The sequence below is a fragment of the Rattus rattus genome, chromosome 5 (genome assembly GCF_011064425.1).
Source record: "Rattus rattus isolate New Zealand chromosome 5, Rrattus_CSIRO_v1, whole genome shotgun sequence".
Lineage (NCBI taxonomy): Eukaryota > Metazoa > Chordata > Mammalia > Rodentia > Muridae > Rattus > Rattus rattus.
In genome coordinates, this window is record NC_046158.1 from 87,621,933 (window position 1) to 87,639,475 (window position 17,543).

General features: G+C 36.6%; 1 protein-coding gene across 1 annotated transcript in view; it reads left to right on the top strand.

The window, feature by feature from the left end:
• Kif18a (kinesin family member 18A) overlaps nucleotides 1–17,543 on the top strand; it is a 56,158-nt gene that overhangs the window by 28,255 nt on the left and 10,360 nt on the right. Inside the window, exon 13 of the mRNA XM_032903860.1 lies at nucleotides 4,426–4,661. Within this exon, the coding sequence (XP_032759751.1) occupies nucleotides 4,426–4,661 (236 nt within the window). The remainder of the gene's footprint in view (nucleotides 1–4,425; nucleotides 4,662–17,543) is intronic.

Genomic DNA, 17,543 nt, shown 5'->3' on the forward strand with positions numbered 1-17,543 from the left:
TGAGGCATGAAACAAACAAGAATATTGTTACAAAAATATTAGTGGGAAAATTGAATAGCATGCAATTCCAAGCAAGAATACTAGTAGGGGAATCCACGTGCTCGGGTCTCATTACTATTACTAGTGTTTAATGATCGTCAGGTGGTCCAAATATTTTTTTTTTAATTAAGTAAATAATTTCGGTTGACAATTTCACACAGGTACAAAATACAGAGTGACAATTCCCACCAACCCCACCACTCCTACCCCAATACTGTCTGTTCCCCTTCTTCCCTATAGGTCATCTTTTCACCTTCCTCTCTATTTGGAGGGGTATTGGTTTGGTTTGGTTTGGTTTGGTTTGGTTTGGTTTGGTTTGGTATTCCAGTGAGTTTAATCACACCCATCTGTGTGATCATCAGTGTTGATTTATCCATTCAAATCTGCTAAATTAAACAACCGAGGACAATTGTTCCCTTCTCCCTGAATTCTATCAATTGCCATTAATTCAGCTGTAACTGGTAGGGCACCTTGAGGCCCTCTCCCGTTCTCAATAGATTGCTGACAGGGCCATACTTGTGTGAGTCCAATATTGCTAACCACAGTTGTTGTAAATTGCAGTGGTTGTATGAGTCTATAGAAAGGCATTTGCAGTACTTCTCTCCCTGTCTTCCAACTCTACTTTGATAACATTCTTCAAGCTTTAGAAGAGGTGGTATGTAAATGCCTTATTTAGGGTTGAGCTCTTGGCCATCGCTTTTTCTCACCATCTTTTTCAGCTGTGTGTCTCCAGATTCACCACTATTCATTGCAAAGACTTCTCTGATTGAACTTGATAATGTCTATGGGTATAAACAGAAACTTGTAAGGCAGTGATGTGCTGTCATTTTAGTCCAACAGTAGTAAGTCCCACATTTAGCCTATGACTTCCCTAGCACAGGTTGTTAGCCAGGCTTCAGTGCCAAGCATGAATCCGGTCCCATGGAGTATACTTCAGATCTAGTCAGTTGTTTACCCCACTTTTGCACAAGTGTGGGTACATCTTGACCAGAGAACTGGTGGAGTTTTCTTTTGTCTTGTTTGCACTCCTGGGGTTCATACCTGGATAAAATTTACCCAACTTTTCTAACTAAGCTAGAAACAAATTTAGATGAAATAAAAGAATTTCTGGATGCATATGAACTACCAAAAGTAAACATAAATCAATTAAATAATGAAACAGCAACAACATGAACCATCAAGAAAATGTCTCTAAAAAACGTCCCAGGACCAGATAGATTTACTGCAGAATTTTATCAGATCTTCACAGAACTAACACCAATACAATGCATATTGTTCTTAAAGATGGAATGCTTCCTAACTCCTTAGTATTATCCTGATACCAAAAAGATAAGCATACATACATACATTACAAGCAGTTCCCATTGATGAATACAGATGCAGAAATTCTTGGTATAATACTGACATGCTAAATTTAAAATCAAATCAGAAAGATTATTAGTCGTGATAAAGTTGGCTTCGTTTCGTAGAGTCAGGAGTTCTGCATGTGTAAATCAATAAATTAATGTAACACAAAAATAAAAATCACATGATTATCTCCACAGACACAGAAAAGGCCTTTGATAGAATCCTGTATTCATTCATGGCATAAGTTATAGAGAGGCTAAGGATGGACCCAGCATACGTCTGCATAATAAAGGCTATAGATTATTCGAAATGGAGAAAAAACACAAAGCATTCTCTCTAAGATCAGATAGACAGAGGTGCCCATTCTATGTGCTTTTGCTAATTGTAATGCTTGAAGCCTGAACTAGGGTATTAGAACAGGAGAAAGAAAGAGATGAATATAAGAAATGTCAGTTTCCCTGTTTACAAATGATGTCAAAAGAAAGAACTTAATGACTTTACCAAATAGCGTGATAGAAAAGCAACACATGAATACAGCAGCCTTCCTATAGCTCCACTGACAGATATACTGAACAAGAAGTCAGGATTCAAGCCAGTCTCTTTCATAATAACCTTGAACATAAATAAAGACTAGGAGTAAACATAGCCAAGAAAATGAAAGAACTACACAATGAAAATTTTAAATCACTAAAGAAAGGCATTCATGTCAATAGAAAATAAAAACTATCTCCCTTCTTGAAGGATTAGGAGATTCCATCTTACAAAAATGGCCATCTATCCTAATAGAAATTCCAGGGCTATTCATCACAGATTCCAAAAAAAAAAAAAAAAAAAAAAAAAAAAAAAAATGTTTCTATTCATTCATTCATTTATTGGTTTTTGTTAGTGGTGGTGGTTGCTGTTCTTTGGGGGTTTTTTGTTTTGTTGTTGAGACAGAGTCCTGGCTGTCCTGGAACTCAATTTGTAGACCAGGTTGGCCTTGAACTCATAAAAATCTGCCTGCTTCTGCCTCCTGAATGCTGGGGCTTAAAGGCCTGCATCACCACTGCCCAGCATGTTTCCATTGTTTATGATGTTCTTATATTCACTGTACTGCTCACTAGCAGCATTTTTCTTCTCAAATTCAGTTTGTGATTTTCTTAAAAAGTGTGGAGTAATCTCTTTGGTCAATTTTGTTAAATCAGCAGCTTCTTAGGTAGGCGTTGCTTTGAGGTTCTGTAAAATGAGAGACTTGTCTCTTCTTGCTGCCATTCAGAAATGAAAAACCTGTACAATTACATTTTAAAACACTGAAGAGAGACATTGAGGAAGCACTAGAAAATAAAAAGACCGCCCTTCTTCATGGATTGGGAGTTTCGGTGTTTTAAAAATGGTCATCCATCCTTATTTTCTATAAATGGGACCTCACACTCAACCCCGCACTCACTGTGGATGTGCAGCTACAGCAGATCCCCATCACGTGCCACTGCTCAAGTCACATGCAGGGACTTAGGCTTCCAGAGGTACAGTAGTTTATTTTAAGCCCACTGTGTTTATTAAATCAGACACAGATTGATATGCTTTAAGTAAACTTTCACCTTAATAATGAAATAAAATGGATTCTGACTAATTTCAAGAATCTGTGAACCAAAACATTTCAAAAGCAATGTGGCATTGTAGAGAGTGAGTAAACTTGGGAATCAGTCTTCAGTTCTGCTTATTTTAGCAATATATCCTTGTAGGAATTATGTATTACTAAGTCTTAGACTTCTCATTCATAAAAATTTATTATTATAGATGGTGCTTGAGTTCTTAAAACCAATTTCAGATTTAATAATTTACTGATGTTCATGAGACTCATATAGTTGTCCTCAATGCTGTGAGTTTAGCAAAAACAATACAAAAATAAAATCAGAAAAATGGATAGATAGCCTGAAGAGGGTGAACAAATAAAATTTCAGTAGTCTTGTTAAGTGCCTAAAGTGAAGGGAGTTGCCTTAACTCTAGCAAGACAGAGGCAGAGGCATAAGATTGCTGTAAGTTTGAGACCCTCCAGGTCTACATGAGCGTCTGGTTTTAGAAAAGAATCTTGTACAGTGAGGACAGGATATGCTTGATGTCAGCAAACAGTTGTGACAGCAGCCATGATGGAGCACTTTGGAAACTCAGTTCTATCAGCTTCCTGAGGTTTTGTTGAGGTCATCTCCTACACACTTCTGTCTGACAGATAACAATTTCAGACTTTCCCATGGAAGTAGGCAATCTAGATATTGTCTGTTGTTTAAATGTACATTTTGAATATAGTGAAACATTGTCAGTTCCAATCTTGAAATTATGGGAATATTCCGAACATTTTGAAAAGCAAACCTTTCATGGCACTTTCAGACCTAGTAACCTTACTCCCCAGAACAGAAGAGTTGCCAAGAGTACAGAGACATCTAAATATATGCAGCTGTAGCTATCCTCACCTTCACAGATCTCCAGTCGCTTTCCCACACGCACTGTTAAAAATTGTTCCCTTTATATCTCTGTAGTTACTATTCTATATTGTATATGCCATATACAAAAATGTCCACGGCTGATATTGATGCAAGTGTTGTACGTCTAACCTCATAGACTATAAAGAAGCCGTGAGTGAATCCTAGAGGCTGAGGGCTTGAAAAATGACAGTATTCCAGCTGGGTATATGTTCCAAGGGTCACATAGAAACTGCCAGGACTACTGGTAGATCCTGGTCTTCCTGATTCCCGTGCAAGACTCATTTTATTCTCTACTGAATGTATTAAGTGTATTCTGAGATGTTTGGATGAAAATACATTTTTTACAAAGCAAATTTGAATTGTGAAAAGAATAATAATATTTTCATGGATATTAAGGGAAAGAATGGACAGAGATAGAAAAAAGTACAGTCTTGACCTGACATAGATTGGGTGCAGGTTTGGCAAGAGAATTTGCCAAGTAATGTTACATAGGAAATCATTTTAATGGTGCTGTAATACTCTGCCTGTTGTACCAAAGAACTATATTAGTGTGTTCAAAACAGTGATCTCTTGCTTGCAGAGTATTGAATGCTTTGCTTCCAGTCCTACGGAAACAGTATTGGAGATTGAAAGAAACCGGCCTGTCAAACGCAGCTTTTGATTCTGACTTCAAAGATATTGAACATTTAGTAGAGAGAAAAAAGGTAGTGGCTTGGGCTGACCAAACTGCTGAACATTCAAACCAAAGTGATGTTCCTGGTACTTCTCTTCTTATGACCTTCCCACAGCTTGGACCAATTCAGTCTATTCCTTGTTGTAAGTATTTTTATTTTATTTCATAAATGAAAGCTTGTTTCTAAGATTATTTGTATTCCAATCTACAGAACAGTTAGTTTCTTTTTAGTAGATTTGGTTATTTGATTGCCGGTAACAAAGAATCTAGCTTCTAAGTAATTTTAATTAACAAGAATCTCCCAGGACCTACCAGCATGTATATTGATGTTCTGAATAACTAGCAATTTCATTTACTTCCCATTCTTATTCAAATTTTAACTTCAATTAAGGGCTAAAGTTTATAAAAAATATTCTACAATATATAATAACGTTAACATCAACTAACACAGTAGAATTCACTGTTTCTTTTGACATTTGTTATCTCTCACCTTTCTATAGATTGTGAATAAGATATTTTCATTGCAAAGCTAACATATAATCTTGGTTTAACATGATACTTCTTTAGCAACAAAGAACAAAAAGTAGAATGCCCTGTCTTTGAGTACCAACTTGGTTATATTTATATGCCTTCTCTGACTTGCCCATTCTGTCTTCCCTTGAGCTCTCTGGGTTTATTTCACAAATAAATTTTATTGGTTAAGCCCTAGGTTTGGTAAGGTTCCACATGAAGATTAGCACATTCTGTTCTGCAATTTTTCTCAGTTACTTAGTTTACAACAAACAGTTTAAGTCTACCTACATCAGGAATGTACCTCATTTAGGTTTAAGAACCTACAAAATAAATTTACAGCGATTTAATCAGAATTCCGTTGAGTAGTGCATCAGATTATGTTTGTGTATGATACTTAGAATTTGCATTGTTGTTACCAGATACCTAAGAATGGATTTATTTTGGTCAAAGATTTTGCCAAAGATCAGTGCATGGTCACATGGGCAGATCATACTGTGAGTAGGGCCACATTATGGAGGAATTGACAGAGAGCAGAGACTGAGGAAAGGGCTGGGGACCAAATAACCTTGAAATTCATGTTCCTGCCTCTTCCAATGATGCACCTCATCTTCCCAAAACAGGTCATACAGCTGGTTTAACACATGAGTCTCAGTGAGACATTTTATATTCATACCATAGTCATGTATATTTGTTTTGTGTTTTCATAGAAAATAATTTGCTAGATTAGAAAACCAAAACTTTTTTCAGTTTAATTACTTTATTAAATGTTTTGGCTCCCAAAAAGTTTCTGATGTAGATACCTACAATATCAGATGTCGCAAAACTGAAACTGGAGAGCCCATGTGATAGTCAGAAATGTTGAATGTTGAATCATTTTGTGTCTTCAAGATACATGTCTATAAAAACATTCCAAAATAAAAATGATAATGGCTGAACAATTGTGGCCTCTAATATTTAGGATAAAGAGTACTATACCTAGTGCTTAGGAGAGCATATGTTTAATTTTCTAGTAAACCCAAATAGTAGCACATTTCTTTAGAATGTGTTACTATTTGGATTTCTGACAGCATTGATACATCATCTGTTACATATTTTTGTATTTGAATTATTTATGGGGGGGCGGGGACTGTGTTCTTAAAACTTCAGGGAAGTTTGGTTTTTAGATAGGAATTTGACTCTATAATTCAAACTTGCCTGAAACTTGAAGCCAAGGCTGGCCTCAAACCTGAAATCCTCCTGTCTCTGCATTCTGAGTGTTGGATTATGGGTATATACCACCATACCCAATGACTTATCAGTGCTTCGTTGCTGGGCTTTTACACGGATGTAGTCTAGTATGGAGAATTGTCTAGTGAGCTGGCAGCCTGAAGTTCTTAATTACTCCTTATTCCCAGTCTTCCCAGTCTTCCCAGTGTTCCCGGTGTTGGTAAGCTTTCCTGACAATGTCCTCTGGCAATGCTGTGATAGCTTTTCTTGGTTGTCAACTTGATACATCTTAGAAGAGGGACTCACTATTGAAAAATAGCCTCTATCAGATTGGCCAATGGACACGTCTGTGAGGCATTTTCTTCCTTGCTAATTGATGGAGGAGGGGGGCCTAGTCCCACAGTAAGTTGTATAAGTCGTCTAGCTGAACAGAAGTAGGGAGCAAACCAGTAAGCAGCATCCTTCCATGAGCTCTGCTTCAGTTCCTGCCTCTTAAATTCCTGCCTTGAGCGCTTCTTCAGGTGTTGATAGGTGATTGACTGTAAACTGTAGGCTAAAGGAAACCCTTTTCTCCCTAAATTGTTTTGGTCAAATGTTTATAACAGGAACAAAAACCAGACATAAATAAGCAGCAAACAGCCTTAAAGAGAAATCAGCTGTAATTTTAGAAATCCTGAGTTTCCAACTTCCTCTTTCCCTGTGGCTCTCAACAGAATTGTTAACAATCCAGTGCTTTCAAACTGATATTTTTCCTTTGTACAGATTCTTTAACTGTCTTCAGAATAAAGACTTGTCTGGATTAGGTCCATTTTACTAGCAGAAATTCTCTACTTTTTTTTTTTTTCAACTTGAAAAATGTTTACATGCACTATATTGATCATACTCTTTCCCCACCTCCAACTTCTCCCACATCCTGTCCATCTCACATTGACATTAAGGTGACAGGATTTAGGTTTATTTTTGGATCTCCACTTCATTGTCCCCTCTCTTTATTCTCAAATGGGTGTGTATACATATATTAGTCTATTTTTTTTTCCACTGAAGCATTATTATCATTAGAATTTACCTAGGTGAAATATCTAGAAAGCAACACTTAAAATATATGTTTATCTTTCGCAGTTGCTTCTATTTTTTTAGTGAATTGAAGATATTGGGAAGGAAATAGGGTTTTAGCACCAAAATTGAAGAACACCAACCCCCTGCTGTTGGATGGTTATTGTTCCATATATAAACATAAATATAATGTTATTAATCCATATCTCACACATAACATACTTGTACAGACTGTCAGCAGTAAAGTAAAACGTTTATTTGGCTATTTTTCATAATGCTTCAAAATCAAAGACAAAATGTTGTATTTTACAGGCATGTATTTTCTTTTATATCAAGTAGGTTTAATATTCAGTGTTTTTCTATTGGTTGCTTTGGTTATTTAGTTCAACTGATTTCATAGATTAACTTATTGCACGGTTCTTTATTCTATGAACTGTGTATGTTGTGTCCATTATGTACAGTCTTAGAAGGATGGAAGGAAAGATGTCGGAGTCTATTTATAAATAGTTATTGATCTTAGATATATTGAATTATGTCCATGGAGAGGAAGAAGCAGTTCAGTTTATGTCTTGTATATAATCATAAACATTATCAACTGGCTCGGTTTGTAAGTTTAAAGAATATTGAATGGTGTTAAGGTTGACTTTTTTCAACTTGCATAAGTCAGCAGTACTTTTATTTAAAGCATGCACACACCAGCTTTCAAAAGCTGATTAGATTTTAATAAATGCAACTTGTACTCTTATTGAACATCTAAAGTAACAAATGTGTAGAAAATAGTATTTTAAAAACAAGCATTTTCATTTATTCTGGTGTTTATGTCTAAAGAAAGAAAGCACAGTCTCATCTGCTTTCTGCTACCTCAGCTTCTGCACTGGGCTATTCTGAAGTCAGTCTTACATATATATTTCTTCCATTTATATCATTTGTCTTTAAAAGAAAATGTGTAATGTTTATACGCGTAGTGTTATTTACTATAGTGTTTACATTTCCCGTCACAAGTAACTTGTTTCTGTCTGTACTTTATTGAGGTAGGAAGTCAGGCAAGGGCTTTATATAATAGCCTCGGATGCCTGTTTCTGGCCCAGGGTCTTACTACGTAACCCCAGCTAACCTAGAACTTGCTGACTGAACTCACAGATATGGACTCCCCTTCCAAGCCGAGTAAATGTGTGCAGCACCAGCGCCTGCTGTACTACCTTTTCAGCCTGAGGTTCTGTTGCATTTTTATACTTGGTAATTGCTTGTTGCTCTTTGTCTACTTAATGGGCATTAATACAATTTACATGTTTTGCTTCTTAGCATATGTGATTGTTTTTTCCATTTAAGAGCCTTTTTTCTGTGAATTGCCCACTAATCATTTCAGTACTTTTCTTGTACAATTGCCTTTTGCAAAAGATTGCTTGTTTACAGACACCTAACTATGGGGACATTTATTCGTTCATTCTGTAGTACTAAATTACTAAAAAGAAAACAGACAGTATATGGGAAGAAAGGAAAGGGAAAATGTAACTGTCTGAAAAAAAAATTTAAAGAAAGAAAAAAATACAGCACTGTGCAAAATAAGCCTCTACAAAATGGACTGATATTCTAATAAGGAAGAAAACGTGCGTCACTTAAACAGAGATTAGGAGTAGACTGCAGGTAATATGCTGTTTTTGTTTTTGTTTTTTTAAACAATAGTAAGGTAGTTTTCATTAATAAGCTTGAAGAATCTTACACATATAGCCAGAATAACTAGACTTGTTTTCAAGTAGGGGGAATGAGCTATACTAAATCATGATATGGGGCTTCATCTAACTTGTTTCAAGAAAGTCAAGATTATAACAAAGGAAAGTAAATTTTAAGAATCAGAGTTAAAGAGAAGGCAGAGCACATGGATTATTATTAGGAATTACATATTTACTTTAATTGATACATGTATGTTGAGCTTGATCTTAGCACAGATGTGAGCTTGGCGCGTATTAAAATTTGACAATGTCGAGATCCTATTATGGTAAGAAAAGGTTGTAGCATTAGGAGATATTATAGTAGCAAGTAAAGATGGAGTTGCCTCAAACAAGAGTTAGAATTACTGAGAGCATAGTATAGCTTGTACGATTTTTGAGCTTGACATCTAAAAGAATGGGTTCATGTTTCAAAGGTTGGAAAAGACTTCACATACAACAGGTTTTCAGAGACAAAGTAGTTTATATACAGGAGTTTAGTTAGGGCCTTGTTAAGTTTGCCTTCAGATATATTCAGAGTGGAGATGTCATTGTCGGCAGTTAAAACTGCAGATCGGGAAAGAGGTCTTGTGTTGAACTATAGCTTTGATGGTTGATAACATTTACATAATATTTAGCTCTGTAGGACTGCATGAGAAGGGCAGGTATATTAGTTCTTCCCTTCAGTTCATCCCTGCCTTCACTGGATTTCAGCTGTCGGAGTGTCCTTTTTGGTGCTAAAAATTTAGTTGCACTTTTTCTCAAGTGCTTTTAGAATCATTTTCCATCCATAAATTTTCCATTTTTCCTATCCGTCCTCTCAATTTATTTTAATGTAATAATCTAGTACGTTTTCTAAGAAGCTAGTTGTTTTGTGTGTTCATCTTGTACCTTTGTTTTACATGCAGTAAATAGACACATGGGATTCTTTATATGAAGTCTCTGTTCTTCAGAGCTGCTAACTTTTTCTCTTGTTTTGGTTTTATCTATAGTAATTCTAGTTTCTCTTCGTCATCCTTTGTTTTCAATAGCTTTTGTTGTCACATCTAGGAACTGAAAATTAAACTCTTTAAAACTGATCCCAGCAATGGGTTGGGGAGCAAATGCACTTCGATCTGTGAGTTCAAGACCAACCTGATCTCTACAGTGAGTTCCAGGACAACCTGAGCTACACAGAGAAACCCACCCCCGCCCCAACCCCCCAAAGAAAGAAAAAGGAAAAATGATGAATTGTGTCTTTGTTCTTATTCACCACCAGATTTTTCTGGTTAGTCCATGTCCATGTCTTGGTTATTCCTCTCAGCTTGAGCATTTTCTTCATAGACCTCCTGCACATTGGTTATTAAAGATATCCTTAGGGTTGTTTGTGTTTGCTTGTTCTTAGAGACAGGGTCTCACGGACTCTATAGCTTCAGATGGCCTTGTGCTCAGAGATCTGCCTGCCTCTTCCTCAATGCTGTAATTTAGGACACGTACTACCATGCATAACTAGCCCTCAATATTTTATATTTTTATTATATATTACTTCCTATTCAGAAAAATAATTTATTTTAAAACTCATTATTTTACCGATATCAAAACTTTAAATTTTAGTGCTAGATATTTATGTGACTTTAAATCTTTATCTGTAGAGTAAAATGTACACCTATTTTGGGTCTGAAAAATAGAAAGCTCAGTCACAGAGTACTGTGGGTACTGACGGGCAAGGTTTATTTATGGAATTGATAAAATTTTGACATTAAATGAAAATCCAAGACTTCCTCATTACCCATCTGGAAACTCAGTTAGTAATATTTCTGTCTCTAACCTTTCTTTCTGGTTTGTTTTCTTGTCCCTCGTGTCTGTGCTTTGATCTTAAAGCACAATAAAGGGAGAAATACCAACAGAAGAGAGTCTCCAACAGTTCAGATACTTGTACTGGGTGCAGCGTTCCTCCTCCAGCTTAGATCTCCCCTGAAACTGTGTGCCAACAAAGAAATGTGTAAAAACTGCAATATCTTTATAATCTACAAATGGAAGGGAACAGGAATATTTATAGTTAAACCTTTCATATTTATCCCACTTGGCAAAATTTTTAGTCATTACCAATAAACAGAAGTTATATTTTGAGCCCTAAATACATTTTATTTGCCTCTTGCTCTCCAAGTACATTATGATAGTGTTTACTTATTCACATACACCCATAAATATGTCTGTAGCAATCCTTTTGCATTGTTTCTTTTTTACATCTTAAATGTGTATGGGTTCTGTGACAGTAGAAGTCATATTTTCTAATATTCACAGAGTGAAATATCAAAGGGGTTTGGGTGACTTAATTCAAATTTCAGGATTAATCATAAACTACTATAATAATTCTTAAGTACATGGAAAATTATATGGTTTGTAATATTTTGTTTACAATTTATATTTTCTTTACTGAAGTTATTATTTTATAGCCACAATAGTATAATAAATTTACTACAGAATGTATGGATACTTTGGTAGCACCTTAACTTTTATTTTTGTGGGATTTTTTCAGTACTAATTTAACCTCAGGGCCTTGAACATGCTAGGCAGTTATTCTACCACTGACATACATCCAAATGCCCATGTTTGTCTGCTTGCTTCTTTTGGGTATTGTTTATTATGGCTTTGTGGTTGGGAGTCTTCTGAGACTGGGTCTTACTTAGTAAGTTGCACAAGCTGCCTTTGAACTTAGAGTGTAGGCCAGGCAAGCCTTCATGTTTGCCCCAAATTGGCTACTTAGCTGTGCACTACTGGACCTAGGCACATTATCTTTTAAATTTTTAAATGTATTGCCTGTATAATATACATCCATGAATTTCATGTGGCACAGGACTGTTAAAAATAAATTAGTTTTATAATTAATATGTTTATCAATCATGTCTACCTAGAAGTGTTTATAGAAATATATTTATTAATCCTTGATTTCACTCTAGAACTTTGCCCTCTAATGTTCACTTTAGTTTTGTTTCCGAGAATTCCTCCTCCTGTGTGCACTATTAGTAGAGGTGCTAGCAAAGGAAGAGTCTTGTCATCACTTTGTACTTAATGTCAATTAGATCCAATTGCATTCATCAATCTCTCCCTGTCACATGCACCCTGCTTTACAGCCTCTGACTCATGTTTGCTAACCACTGTGCTCTGCTTTTATACTAATGTACAGCTCTATAAAAAAGTCTTAACATTTGCAACCTTAAGCGTATGATAAATTAGTTCCTCTGGGTAAGACATTCAGAACATGTGATTTGGCACATCAAAAGATGACCCCAAAAGACCTGCCCAATTTTCAGGAGAAGAATTTTAAACTCAATAGTGATAAATGATCATGTCTCTTTATTTAAAGGAACCACCTGTAAAATATTTCAGTAACCTGAAAGATAAATATGGTAATTTTGCATAAGAAAACATGAATTGTACTATTTGTATCTTAAGGATTTCTTTAAAACAGAAAAAGAAAAGAATGTTTTTATTTATTTTTAATTTTTATTTACATTTCAAATGGTATCCCCCCCCACTTCCCACACCAAATCACCCACCCCTTCTCTCCTCCCCACCCTGTCTTTCGCCCTCACTGAGGGGTCCAGCCATGGCAGGACGAAGGACTTCGCCCTTTGGTGCCCAGCAAGGCCATCCTCTGCTACATAAGCAGATGGAGCCATGAGTCTGTCCACATCTACTCTTTGGGTGGTGGTTTAGTCCCTGGGAGCTCTGGTTTGTTGGTATTGTTCTTATGGGGTTGCAAACTAATTCAGCTCCTTCAATCCTTTCTTTACCTCCTCCAAGGGGTACCCTGTTCTCAGTTCAGTGGTTCACTGCTAGCATTCTCCTCTGTATTTGTCATGCTCTGGCAGAGCCTCTCAGGAGGCAGTTATATCAGGCTCCCATCAGCATGGACTTATTGGCATCAGCAATATTGATGTGGTTTGGTGGCTGTATCTATATGGTCTGGATCCCCAGGTAGGACAGGCTCTGAATGGCCATTTCTTCAGTCTCTGCTCCAAACATTGTCACCATATCTCCTCCTATGAATATTTTTGTTCCCCCTTCTAAGAAATACTAAAGCATCCACACTTTGGTCATTCATCTTCTTGAGCTTCATGTGGTCTGAGGATTGTATCTTGGGTAAGCAGAACTTTTGGTCTAATATCCACTTATCACTTGAGTGCATACCATGTGTGGGTTTTTTTTTGTGATTGGGTTGCCTCACTCAGGATGATATTTTCTAATTCCATCCATTTGCCTATGAATTTCATGAAGTCATTTTTAATACCGGAGTAATACTCCATTATGTAATTCTACCAGATTTTCTGTATCCATTCCTCTGTTGAAGGACATCTAGGTTCTTTCCACCTTCTGCCTATTATAAATAAGGCTGCTATGAACATAGGGAAGCATGTGTCCTTCTAATATTTTGGAGCATCTTTTGGGTATATGCCCAGGAGAGGTATAGCTGGGTCCTCAGGTAGTGCAATGTCCAATTTTCTGAGGAACCTCCAGAATGATTTCTAAAGTGGTTGTACCAGTCTGCAATCCCACCAACAATGGAGGAGTGTTCCTCTTTGTCTACATACTCGCCAGCATCTGTCGTCACCTGAGTTTTGATCTTAGCCATTCTGACTGGTATGAGGTAGAATCCCAGAGTTATTTTGCATTTCCCTGATAAATAAGGATGTTGAACATTTCTTTAGGAACTTCTCAGCCAATCGATAATCCTCAGCTGAGAATTCTTTGTTTAGCTCTGAACCCCATTTTTTAATAAGGTTATTTGGCTCTCTGGAGTCTAACTTCTTGAGTTCTTTATATATATTGGATATTATTAGCCCTCTATCAGATGTAAGATTGGTAAAGATCTTTTGCAATCTTTTGGTTGCCATTTTGTCCTAATGACTGTGTCCTTTGCCTTACAGAAGCTTTACAATTTTATGAGGTCCCATTTGTCGATTCTTGATCTTAGAGCATGAGCCATTGGTGTTTTGTTCAGGAAATTTTCCCCTGTGCCCATGTGTTCAAGGCTCTTCCCCACTTTTTCTTCTGTTAGTTTGAGTGTATCTGGTTTGATGTGGAGGTCCTTGATCCACTTGGACTTAAGCTTTGTACAGGGTGATAAGCATGGATCGATCTGCATTCTTCTACATGCTGACCTCCAGTTGAACCAGCACCATTTGTTGAAAATGCTATCTTTTTTCCATTGGATGGTTTTAACTTCTTTGTCAAAAATCAAGTGAGCATAGGTATGTGGGTTCATTTCTGGGTCTTCAATTCTATTCCACCTGCCTGTCTCTGTACCAATAACATACAGTTTTTATCAATATTGCTCTGTAATACTGCTTGAGGTCAGGAATGGTGAATCCCCCAGAAGTTCTTTTATTGTTGAATATAGTTTTCACTGTCCTGAGTTTTTTGTTATTCCAAATGAATTTGCAAATTGCTCTTTCTAACTCTATGAAACTGAGTTGTAACTTTGATGGAGATTGCATTGAATGTGTAGACTGCTTTTGGCAAAATGGCCATTTTTACTATATAACCCTGCCAGTCCATGAGCATGGGAGGTCTTTCCATCTTCTGAGATCTTTTTCAGTTTCTTTTTCAGAGACTTGAAATTCTTGTAATACAGATCTTTCACTTGCTTGGTACTATTTGACTATTGTAAAGGGTGTCATTTCCCTAATTTCTCAGTCTGTTTATCCTTTGAGTAGAGGAAGATTACTGTTTTGTTTGATTTAATTTAATTTCCATCCTCTTTGCTGAAGTTGTTTATCAGGCTTACTAGTTCCCTGGCATAACTTTTGAGGTCACTTAGGTATACTGTCATATCATCTGCTAATAGTGATATTTTAACTTCTTTTCCAGTTTGTATACCATTGAGCTCCTTTTGTTGTCTGATTACTCTGGATAGGATGTTTAATACTATATTTAATAAGTAGGGAGAGAGTGGGCATCCTTGTCTAGTCCCTGAGTGTAGTAGGATGGCTTCAAGTTTCTCTCCATTTAGTTTGATGTTGACTACTGGTTTGCTGTATATTTTTATTATGTTTATGTATGGACCTTGAATTCCTGATCTTTCCAAGACTTTCAGTATGAAGGCCTTTTGAATCTTGTCACATGCTTTCTCAGCATCTAGTGAGATTATCATGTTTTTTTTTTCCTTTGAGTTTATTTATATAGTAGATTACATTGATTGATTTCCATATATTGAACTGTATATTGTCACCCCTGGAATGAAACCTACTTGATCATGATGGATGATCGTTTTGATGTGTTCTAGGACTCAATTTGCAAGAATTTTATTGAATATTTTTAAATCGATATTCATACGGGAAATTGGTCTGAAGTTCTGTTTCTTTGTTGGGTCTTTGTGTGGTTTAGGTATAAGCATAATTGTGGCTTCAGAGAAGGAATTTGGCAGTGTTCGTTCTGTTTCTATTTTGTGGGATAGTTTGGACAGTATTGGTATGAGGTCTTCTATGAAGGTCTGATAGAATTCTGTACTAAACCCATCAGTCCTGGGCTCTTTTTGGTTGGGAGACTTTTAATGACTGCTTCTGTTTCTTTAGGAGTTATGGGACTATTTAGATAGTTTTTCTGGTCCTGATTTAACTTGGGGGCCTCATATGTGTCTAGGAAATTGTTCATTTCCTCCAGATTTTCCAGTTTTGTTGAATATAGGCTTTTGTAGTAGGATCTGATGATTTTTTTTAATTTCCTCAGATTCTGTTGTTTTGTCTCCCTTTTCATTTCTGATTTTGTTAATTTGGACACACTCTCTGTGTCCTCTGGTTAGTCTGGCTAAGGGTTTATCTATCTTGTTGATTTTCTCAAAGAACCAACTCTTGATTTTGTCGATTCTTTGTTCTTTGTTTAAATCATACTCTTGCTTCTACGGTGTGTTTGGATATCCAGTGTTTGCTTTGGTGGGAGAACTGGGCTCTGATGATGCCAAGTAATTTTGGTTTCCATTGCTTAGGTTCCAGTGCTTGCCCCTGGCCTTCTGATTGTCTTTGGTGTTAGCTAGTCTTGCTGTCTCTGACAGTGGCTTGACCCTCCTGTAATCCTATGTGTTTGCACTCCTGGAGATTGCCTTTCTCCCAGAGTGATCTAGGTACAGAGAGCTGTGTCACAGGGTCAGTTCCGGGTGCAGGCGGAAACCGGAAGGATCCTGTCCCAGACTGCTCCTTGGTTCCTGTGTCCAGAGGGCTCCAGGCAGGTTCCTCTTAGCCTAGGAATGTGAGCAGAAGTGGTGGTCTCCCCTGAGTTCTCAGGATTGTCCGCACTTCTGATAGTCTAGCTCTCTACCCCCACAGGATTTGGGTACTGAGAGCTATTAGACTGGGTCAGCTGTGGGTGCAGGCAGAAAACAGAAGGATCCTGTCCCAGACTGCTGTTTTTTATTTCTTAATGTAATTTTTAGAACATTCAGAGAAATTTTGACACAAGAAATGAGTAGTTGTGGTGACATAAAAATTGGTTCTCATTTTTCTTGTCTTTTCTGTAAGTCTAATGTCTAATAAATATACTAACATACTAATATCTAATATACTATTTATATAATATACTGGTATACTAAAGAACACTGAGTTATTGATTTTTTTTGCTTTATTCTGATAAGTAAAACTACATTAAAATCTCTGTATATACGTTTTACAAGTTTTACCTTAATCTGTATATCTAAAAGTAAAATAGCTAGACCAAGTAATATATATACATATATACATACATACATATATGTATATGTATATATATGTATACACATATATATTTGTGTGTGTGTGTGTGTTTTTTTGCGTGTGCATCTACCACCAAATTCTCTTCTATTAATTGCAGAGATTTTAGGGGCACCTTCAAAGGCATTCATGACCCATTGTCAATCACAGACAGAGTTCTACTACCCACTTTGGTAGGGTATCTGAGCCATCCGTGCCTCTGCAGTTTCCAAGGTTTTTTCAATACCAGATTTGCTTTCTGTTTTTCAATTCCTACCCTAACCTGTTGAGTCTTTCTCTGTACTAAATGTCTAATGCAAACTGTACTCTCTTCATGAAATCCCCCTTTCCTAAAGGGTCAGTGTTAGAGCAGCATTCTCTAAGAGTCGGAAGCTGTTTTCAGTTATTCACTTTGTTATCCTTTGTTTAGGGGTTTTTTTTTTGGGGGGGGGTGTTGTTGGGTTTTTTGTTTGCTTTAATACCAACAGATACTTTGAAAAAAATCAAGCCATAAGTTATATTTCATGAACTTGTAACTGTACTTGGTTTTGTTGTCTACTTTACCTAGTGGACTTGTTTTCTAAGCAAATTCTTTTTCCGAAAAAAGGAGTATGATTTAGTATGAGGTTGGTCCCTAGCTTTCTTCCCATTGAACTACATGAATTTTTATTACTTCCTGCTTTCTGATCTGCTTGAGTTCCAGTCCTGACTTCCTTTGGTGATGAACAGCAACGTGGAAGTGTAAGCTGAATAAACCCTTTCCTCCCCAATCTTGGTCATGATGTTTGTGCAGGAATAGGAACCCTAAGACAATAACATTATCTCCACTGATAGACAACATTTT